A 10,718-nucleotide genomic window follows, 5' to 3' on the forward strand; every position below is an offset into this window, starting at 1 on the left:
AGACTGAATATTTCAAGTATTTCTTTCAGTACTTACAGTATTTCTAACCATAATCAGTTACAGTAATCAACCAACAATGAAATCAATTGAACAAATAAAATCTGTAGACAAACAAAAACTACTGCATAAAGTACATACACTTTGACTCTGAAGAGCAACTACTGCAAAAGCAACAAGACTGTATAGCACACCTGAGTGCTGCGTTTTCAATTTTGCGCATGTGTGCTTACACACCTGGTGGATGTGATTATCCAATTCGTTCATTAGTGTAGTCATTGGCAATCCGGGGCTTTGTAATGACAAGGAAGTAACCTCACAATCCTTATCTGTGTCTAAGGTATGGAAATGTGTGTAGAGTTTTACAAATCACTGTATGTAATGTTTTGCAAAAAGGGTGAAGCAGACATTGTGTGTAATGTTGTGCAAATCTGTGGAGGTGTTTTGCTCCTTGGAGTAAAATTTTGCTTATTGTGTGAAAAAAAATATTTTAGTGTGTAAACAATCGTAAAAAACTGTAACATCCAGATCTCTATAAAGATGGCAGCTTTGGAGGCGAACTTTAGAGGTCTACTATCGATATGACTGGTTAGCACAGATGCATTTGATAGACATCCGGCGCTCCTAGAAATACCCTAGTAGAAATAATAACTTAACACAAGTTAATAAGAAGTAAATTTTCCTGATGACTCGTAAAGTTAACACACTTATAAGTGCACAAATCCACACACACTCACTTTCTCTCACACACACACTGACACGTACACACACAAAGAGGTATGCACACAGACATTATTAATTCACACACACACACACACACACACACACTGACACGTACACACACAAAGAGGTATGCACACAGACATTATTAATTCACACACACACACACACACACACACACACACACACACACACACACACACACACACACACACACACACACACACACACACTCACTCACTCACTCACTCACTCACTCACTCACTCACTCACTCACTCATAGGGAAAAAATTCATATCCGCTCCCAGGATACCTTATCAGGTACCAGTGTCAAAAAATATCTGAGTCCTTACCTCAAATTATCTCTGAATGCAGTCAATGCTTGAATCTGAGTCCAAGTCTGAGTCATTGGCGCCTCAAGTCCGAGTCAAGTCGAGCACACACAGACACAACCACATAAACGTGCACACACACACACACACACACACACACACACACACACACACACACACACATACACACACACACACACACACACACACACACACACACACACACACTCACTTACACATACACACTGGTGACTTTCAACAAACACTTAGCAACCAAAGGGAAAGCATAATCAAAATGTGCTCAGATGATGCAATAGATGAGGCATGAGCGGGCCTAAGTTCAGACTGGCTTTCCAGTTAAATTCTTAGTTAAAAACTTTTAGTGTGATTTACTTTTATTGCTTTGACGCAGTAGTCGACTCAAAAAACTATTTCTCAAAACTCTTAACGCAAAGGCCTAAACAGTGCCACCAATGGTCAAGATGACTCATTTTGCCTGCAAAAGGCTCTAACTCCTCCAAAACATTTAAAATATGGACCAAAAGCAAATTTTGCCCTCAAACAACACAACTTGCACACAAGTGCATAAGCGCTTCCAATCAGTCAGGGCATGAAAATACAAAATTCAGCTCTCAATGTGAATCAGTGCTGCATTACTGGTCAGCAGCTTACATATCAGTGCCAATTTGCTTTCTTGCAAAAAATAGATCCAGAATCATACAATGATTTTTCAAATTTTATTGAATGCAGTATTCATTCTTTTTTTTTTTTTTTTTTGAGATTGTGGCTAAGAAGTGAAATATTCCATCAGAAACCACATATATAGTATGAAAGAAAAAAATCCAGTAAAATCCATCACTGTGTAAGACATAAGGAAAATAAAAATAAAAAATCTCTTCTGGTCAATTCTTACTCTCACTCTCATCTGCCTTGACCATCTATGCTTGCAAGTTACAACACACAACATGGCACCTTTTAAGCCTGCAGAATGATTGCAAATTGAAAAGTTTTGTGAAGCAGTGTCAAACAGGTGCTTGAGTGATTTCATACTGGGCAAGAAGTTTCTAAGAGATGGGAACATATAGTTTCTGTTTGGTTACCACAGCTAAAGCAATGGAGTTTGGACTGCTTGAATGACATCTGCGTTAACTGATTTGCAAAAGGGTGCGGGAAGTGTGTCAAAACAATGACAATGGGTTAACTCATTTGCAAGAGGTGTCTTTTGCTCTGCTGAGAGAGTGATGATGAAGACTGAGAGGTCACCAGTTTCTTCAACCAGGTCAAAGCAATCAAAAAAACTGTAACTAGTGCAAGTACTCTTGGTGGTATATGAAATACTTAGGGGGGATTCTCCCATGCGCGTAAGGGCAGGTAAGTAAAAAACGCACCGTTCACTTCAGTCTGTCATTTACGCGTGATAGAGGGAGTTACAAGGGAGGGTGGGTCAAAGCCATCAATGGGTGCGTTTCATGTAGCGTTTATACGTCCTCCCTCGCTCCTCGATGCCTCGATCCTCACTGATCTACATAAAGAATGATGGGGGGGAAACAATGGGATAGTCTATCCAGTGTTAGTTATAGATCAGTGGGAACGCCCCTCGAGGATCGAGCATCGAGGATCGAGGAGGCATAATGAGAGGCACCCACAATCTCAAAGTTGCGACACAACCATTCACTCACGTGTCCAAAAAATGGCGGCACATCCGGTATGTCATGGCTGTTCAATAGTTCCTCTCAATGGGGGAATGAATGAATATCTCAGGTGTTATCATAAGACTTTTCTACATGACTTATGGTTGTGTGCATAATAATGCATTTTCAGTGAGTAATATATGTGGCACTGCAGTTTATAGTAATTTTCATTGAGTACTTACCGTAAATATTAATGCGATCGCTGCTGTCAATCCCGTAGTAAACCAGGGACCAAAGGAACTACTGAGACTACCACTAACCACGTGACCGCTCTAATCTGGCTCTAACAGCGAGGTCAACGGCTGACACAACTTTGAGATATCGATGGCTTTGGGTGAACCCTGCCTGAACTTCCGGGGAATTTGAATTTCGCCCGGCAGCTCAGGCTATAGACGATAACGAAACTTAAGCGACGCAAAGTGCAGTAGAAACGAAGCGCAGCCTCCCCAGACTAATGTTCAATCTTAAAAGATTGAGCTTAGTATGGTGAAAACCAGACTAGGGAGTTACGTGTTTTGGGAGGAGCAACCCAAAATCTGTACGTTTCTTATACAACTCTTGTGCGCATTCTGCCATGACTTACGCACATTTCCAGCTACGCGCTCCGGTTTTCAGTTTTAGCTTGACGTGAAATCCGAATAATCCGATACCCTACTGTAGCCTACTTCATTCCAATCTGTCTGTATCTTTCCTACTTTAAGTCATCTATACATTTGCACAGACGTCTGCACTACAGCCGAGCAGCATAGTTTATGTCTCCTGATTCGTTTGTAATGGAGATTGACGTTGTTATGCCAGTCTCTACTGTATTTGAAGCTGCAGGTGTCAGTCTATACAATCGTATAGTGGATAAATTGATATTATTAGAAGCAGCTGCCAGCGAAACTTTCTTTGTCAACAGTGAGTTTTTGAATTATGAATACACACATCAAGCACGGCTTGACTCTTTATAAACAAACTTCAAAGCAAAAGTGAAATTTCGTGAAGTCATTTCTTTGTTAAGCTATGAGATAACACACCATTTTACTGTAGGCCGTTCTTTATTCAGTTCACCTTGCTTACGTCTTTAAAATCAAAACTGGTTGCTGTTCTTTTTTTAATTGAAATGGCATTCAGGCGGTCAATGAGAAAGTCCACAACTCTTTCATAAGGCCGCCTTCATTTCGAACTTGCGCGATGTGGGTGTGTCAGAAGCTGAGACAGCAGAATACACGCAAAACAGAAGTGCGCAACTAAAACGTGTAAAAAAAGCTTACACATTATTCATGCGCGAAGGGGAGAATTCCCCCATGAGTACTGGCCATATAAAGCGATAAAGAGGAATGTCTCATATTCCCTGCACTGTATACTTCAACCTGTGTTTTCTTCTTGGCAAAGAGAATTTATACAAAGGTTGTATTGATGCAGAGTTGGCAGAGTTTTTGTTAAAGATAAATATTTTTTGACTAGGCATTTTGTTCTTTTTTTCAGTGAGATTCAACAATTCAACAATTTGTAATTATTTAGCTTTACCAAGGACACCAGTAATTGTATGCCATGTGTTGCCCATTGCACATATGATTGTGGTTCAGAAACGTACAGAGACCTGATCTTGCCACCATGCAGCAGAGACTCAGGAAACAACCCAGTTCAACTATGAGAAATATAACTCAAACAGCAAGAAGAGGTTTTGATACCTGCAAACCTCTGGTTTCGAACACGCTTCAAAACATGCGCATGTGGTTTTCAGTGCCTTTTAGGTTGATGGAGTAGCAATCCACTGATGCAGACACATGCATAAGGCTGTCTGGGAAAGCCTTCATTATTACAATAACTTGTATAATAACTTGCATGAGCACATTTTCATAAATTAACGTTCTCAAAACTATTAAAGTTTTATATAAAACTATAAAGCTCTATTTTTCAAAGACACCACACCATTTAGTCACTTTTTTTCAAAACAATCACAAATTCACATTCTTTTGTCTCAAATTACAAATGTTTTTTTTTCTTTGCACAATGGAGTTTTTCTTTCTTTTTTTTAAGTTTACCTATTATTTTATAACATAGATGACCATTATTGGAAATTGCAGGCGAATAAGAGGTGAAGCAGAAATGTTTTGATGTTTAAGTAGAAAACTGAAAAGGTAAGAGTACTTCAGACAAAAAACAATATATATGAGGGGTGCAAAAATTATATAGATAAATTAATGAAATTGCATGGTGAATTCTAGCATAGATCTAAACATATAAACTAATGCATTAACATGTGAACAAGCTGACTAGTAATGCATTTGACATTTGTACATTTCTGGAATACTGTATATAGAAATACGAGTAACAATTAATAATGCTTAATATTAGTCAAGCCTATGAAGCCTATGAAGCTTGAAGATACTACATTTAAATATGTGGTGAATACAACAAATGTTTAAATTACACCATAACCACTGGTATAACCTCTTTGGACACAAATATTATTTCCCCCTCTTAGTCTTCTCCCTCTTGAAATGTGGTCTTTTAAAACTGGAGGGGGGGGGGGGTACAAAAGGTGCTTTTTATAGTAAATTCACAATATCAATCGCACTACACTTCTGATGTGCTGGTAGTCCTCTTGCTTATAGAGCGCCTGATGGTGTCCTTGGAACAGCGAACTTCCTTGACAATGAAGTAATAGCAGAGGGCATCCAGGCAGCAAGTGACATTGGCCAAGCACATGGCAATCTGCACAAACAGCGCAATGCTAGTCTTTGACTGGCAGGCTGTGATGCTTTCTCGGCGCACAAGAAACTGCAGAAAGACTCCCAGGTGATAGGGGGTGAAGGGCACCAGAAAGGCACACACGCTGCTGTACAGTATCCTCTCGCCGGCACGACTCTTAACGCTCTGTCCCTGTGACTGCTTGAGTGTGCGGATGCTCTTTATAGAGCACACCACCACCACGGCTGCTGGAAGCAGAAAGCCAAACACTTCCACACAGCCTATGAGAGCAGGCTTCCAGCCTGCATCCGAAAAGCCATGGAAACAGCGAAACTTTTCTTCTTTGTCGTTATGGAAGCTGTAGACAGGTGACGTGGCCCCCAGCGCAAGAAACCAGATGACTACACAGATAATGATGGCAGCCTTTGGCGACCGAAACTCTTTTGCACGCATTGGATGCTGAATGGCAACGTAGCGGTCCATAGCAATGCAAGTGATGGTATAGATGCTCCCATACATCCCCACAAAATACATGCTCTCCAAAAAGGAGCAGAACAACTTCATACTGGGGTTCCACTGGTTATTTACGGCATGCATTTTGAACGGCAACAGGAGGAGCAGCAGCAGGTCCATCAGAGCCAAGTTGGTCATGTAAATGGTGGACTCGTTCCATTTTCGAAGAACACAGAAGACTACCAGTGCAAGGGTGTTCAGGACCAGCCCAAACACAAAGGTAGGCACATATATGACCAACTGCACAGACTGCATCAGCACTTCAACATGGACCATTGAGCAGTTTTCTGTCATTATGGACCTGTCTTTACAGCTACACACTAAATAAAATAAATAAATAAAATAAATTAGTTCTTCAAGTATGAATACAGTGAATACAGTGAATTAAACATGTCTTCCCAAGCAATGTGTTTTTCCATTTCAGGGCTTTTATAATCAAGCTGTTTATACTCTGGGTAAATCAGCTGCATGCAGTTCCAAAAATACTTCTCACAAAGTGAAACAAAAAAACGTTTATCAATGTCATTATTCGGAGGGAATTAGCCTATTACCGTTTTTATTAGTTCAATCCATTAAAGACTATAGTGTGAAAATTCATGGCACAAATGCACAAAAATGTAAGGCAGTCAACACTGAACAAAATGTATCTGAATTGACATAAACTGACATTAATAGCATAATATCAAATGCATGCCAAATACCATCCGCATCTAATACAGTACAACACACTTTACACTGATATGCAATGGTGAGATATCAAAATCTCTGTACAATGTAATATATAAAAATACAATAGTTAATTTCCAAAATTGTACAAGTCAATGTTATACATGATTCTAACTGCATTTACCTGCAGATGTTTTCACCAATCACAGGTTGACACAGAGGATCTAGACAGCCCCAGTTGTTAGATTATAAAAGTGCGTGTGAATCTCTTCGATCACTGATTTAGTCTCATTATCTTCCCACATGCTCTGTGTGCCTATTCACATGCACAAGATGGCACACGGATGAGTCACGCAGTCATACTGTTTAACCTCAACCACCTCCTTCCCTTTCTCTGTCGTGTGGGTAGGTGTGTGTGAGTGGCAGAATAAACATAATCTTTTAATGAAACACTAAGCAAGACATCAATGTTAATCTTAAAGATAGTGTGAGAGCATTGACACCATGTAAAATGTGGACGTGTAAGACTCAAAAATACATTTGCAATGTAATTTTTTGGTATGATTTGTCATTATTTCTAATTTGCTTAATGCAGGCTTAACTTTTTTTAAAACTGTTTACTGTTAATTCTAACAATTGCTGTGCATATTCTGAATGTATTCTATATATTCACTTTGGACAAAAGCATTTGCTAAATTCCACAACCATAACCATAATCATAACATTTAAATCCTTTAGCCTGCATTAAGTAGCCTTATGCAACACGACCACAGTGAAATTGTGTGGCTGTTAAAAATAAATAAGGTATGTTACCTTGGAGGTTCCACCACACCTTGCTGTTGCATGTAAAGCTCATTTGTTTAAAATGAACAACTTCTGCTTCAAAAGCGCTCTCTTTCACCACTTCCTTCTTCCGTTGTCTGGTTTCTTTTTTTTTGTCTGTCTGGCTATAATCTGGTTTTCCTGAATTTATGGCAATGTTAAATACCCCTTTATGATGCAGTCCAATAATGATCATGTATATCATTAAGAGGTAAGATATACCTATTGTAAAGATGCATTAATTCATTATCAAGATGAACAGAAATGGAGAAGGTGCTGTAATCATACACCTTGATTGCATCATTAGCCCATATAATTGTAAATTAGTATGACATTGTAATGGCATAGTCATGCTACTTTCTCAGAACAACAAGAGGTTGCGTGACAAACATGTCTGAGAACAAAACTGGTCTCCACGTGGTTTTCCCTTGTGGTTTTCAGCCAAAAGCGCTGTGAAATCAGTTGCCTAATCATATGAGAACAAACTTCAGTTAAGCAGGCTACAGTAAGTAGGCACACAGTACATACTATTTCCTATTTTTCCATATGTGACCATTCTTGCTTTTTATATCAATTGTTTAATTGTTTAATGCCATTATGGGCTATTCCAATATGCTTGTAATCCTCTCTGGAGGTCAATTTGATTTGAATATAAACGGTGAGCTGTCCTGTGTCCAAACTGTACAGTATATTATATTAAAAGAAAATGAATATTCTTTACAATGATGGGATACGTCTCTTGGTGATGGGATACATCTCTTCTTCATCCTGGATGATTAATTTGTATCGAGATAATAGCAATGGCCAACAGAGAGGACCAGTTGAAAAAAAATAGTTGTCAGTTTTGTCAGTTGGAACTGAGGCAACATTTTGTGGATATAATCTTTTTTGGTTGATTTCCCCACCTGTAGGGGTTTTGACATTCATAGTGGTTTTCATGACTGCCAATTTGCTGATGCTAGCTAAAGCCAAACTGCCACAGACTGTCTAGTTAAAGGGACATGTGCAAAATGTATCTAACAAATAGGCTAGGCTATCTTCCCAATCTAGCTAGATGCTTCACACTTTAGGTTGATCAGACAACACCAACACCAACATCTATACATTGCGTTTGTTAGGCGCTTTATCATGGCCCCCAAAGCGGTTTACAGTAAAGGGGGAACCTCACTCACCACCACCATCGTTTAGGACGGTCCCTTTATATTTACTATTTTTTATTATTATTTTAATGGCCTGCCCTTACGAAAAGAAATGTGAATGAAATGGAGACAGAATATTATTGGAGGATAATCTTAGAGGAATACTATAGATATTGTAGGACTCTTATGGGACATACTGTAAGACTGTAGGAACACTGTATTAAGGATATGACCTTATGGTCTTATAAAACATAGAGGTAGTCAGACTATACTACCATAGAACTGGGCTATTATAGAAATTGTATAGTATTAGCCTACTAAAGTTCTTTTTCATAATTGCCCTGGTCAAAAAAAAACAAAAAAACATTAGATATTTAAATGATATTGACAGCCCAAGTGGAAATGCAAGCCTACTTTTTTAAATTGTGTGGGGTAGTGTCATACTGGCCTATTTATTGCCTGCAAGATACCAATTTAACATGTTCGAAATGTTCATCTCTTTTCTCTTTATCACAGTAGGCCTACAGCATTAGTCCAGAGGTTCTCAACATTTTTGGAGCTAAGGCATAGCCTACCAAAGGTCAAACCAAAACACCAAGGCACACCACTTAAGATTTACACACACATATTAGGCTAACGTGATTTTAAAGTAGGTGTCACACACATTATTATAGACTGTAACAGGGATTTTCATTCTTATGACCATATTTTTGTAACGTGTTCATGAGCTGAGCCCTCACTGCTTCATATGGTAGGCTACCTTAAAGTAATGTTGTCACTTTGGTTAAAAAGCATCAACCAAATGTAATATCATGGTGTTAACTTTTTAAAGTTTTTTTTTTTTTTTTTTTAATTATCATTACGAAGCAGTGCCATTTAGGCCTATTAATTAAAAATAGCCTACCCCATGATCCTTTATAAAAATGCCTTCAGCTGACGACCACTGGCCTAATAGGCCAGTCAATCTAGCGTTTGACCCATAACTAATTGCAATAGTAATCATTCAAAGTTTTTTGTGATCCCTAGGTATATCTGATTAACATATAATGATCTGATTAACATATAAAAAATCTACCCATTTAGATTTAGTGGAACATACTTTTTTTCAAGGTCAAAGGTAGCAATTTCCAATGCATTTTTCCATTGGGATTTACTACTGGTGAAATGGGTAAAATTTTAAACTATAGATATCAAATTGAAACTTTCACAGTTGTTTACTCACATTAAGGCAAAGATTTTTTGTATTGCAAGTTTTCTGAAATGTGATGTTTAGATATGCAAATGAGACCAGTTTTACCTAAATATGCAATAATTTGCATATATTTCTAGAAAACTAAATCTGAACAATAGGTACAGTCAGCTTCAAAATAATTGCTGCAATTTGCTTCTATATTGGATACCAAAAGCTTATGCAAAGGGAATATTAGATATTACTTCATATCACCTCAGAAATGAGGAAATCAAGTCAAGTCAAAATCAATGCGTTTCAATGGAAGTACATTATAGAACAAATGATTGTCAATGATATGGTATGATGGAAGTATCTCAGTGCATGCCAACTCACTTGATATGTTGTCTAATGGTCAATATCTTCCTTATGTGACTTGGCATGCATTGAGATACTTTCATCATACCATATCATTGACAATCATTTGTTCTATAATGTACTTCCATTGAAACACATTGATTTTGACTTGACTTGATTTCCTCATTTCTGAGGTGAAATGAAGTAATATCTAATATTCCCTTTGCATAGGCTTTTGGTATCCAGTATAGAAGCAAAATGCAGCAATTATTTTGAAGCTGACTGTACCTATTGTTGAGATTTAGTTTTCTAGAAATATATGCAAATTATTGCATATTTAGGTAAAACTGGTCTCATTTGCATATCTAAACATCACATTTCAGAAAACTTGCAATACAAAAAATATTTGCCTTAATGTGAGTAAACAACTGTGACATTTTCAATTTGATATCTATAGTTTAACATTTTACCCATTTCACCTGTAGTAAATCTCAATGGCAAAATGCATTGGAAATTGCTACCTTTGACCTTGAATAAAAGTATGTTCCACTAAATATAAATGGGTAGATTTTTAATATGTGATGCAGGAGGGTTTAAGGATCAATAAAAAGTATGAACCATTACTATTGCAATT

At 37.9% G+C, this 10,718-nt stretch overlaps 1 protein-coding gene across 1 annotated transcript; it reads right to left on the reverse strand.

Annotated features, from left to right (window-relative positions):
* Positions 1 to 1,772: 1,772 nt before the first annotated feature.
* LOC134068348 (G-protein coupled receptor 55) lies at positions 1,773 to 7,444 on the reverse strand. Its single transcript, XM_062523887.1, has 2 exons — positions 7,412 to 7,444; positions 1,773 to 6,252 (listed from the first exon to the last, which is right to left on the reverse strand). Exon 2 carries the CDS (start codon positions 6,224 to 6,226, stop codon positions 5,306 to 5,308), a length of 921 nt encoding a protein of 306 aa, XP_062379871.1. The 5' UTR covers positions 6,227 to 6,252; positions 7,412 to 7,444; the 3' UTR covers positions 1,773 to 5,305.
* Between the last annotated feature and the right edge of the window lie 3,274 nt (positions 7,445 to 10,718).

The sequence above is a fragment of the Sardina pilchardus genome, chromosome 2, assembly GCF_963854185.1.
Source record: "Sardina pilchardus chromosome 2, fSarPil1.1, whole genome shotgun sequence".
Lineage (NCBI taxonomy): Eukaryota > Metazoa > Chordata > Actinopteri > Clupeiformes > Clupeidae > Sardina > Sardina pilchardus.

What these genes read in the sequence shown, in the direction of transcription:
- LOC134068348 (XM_062523887.1), bottom strand. Translation starts at nt 6,226, where the DNA reads ATGACAGAAAACTGCTCAATGGTCCATGTTGAAGTGCTGATGCAGTCT.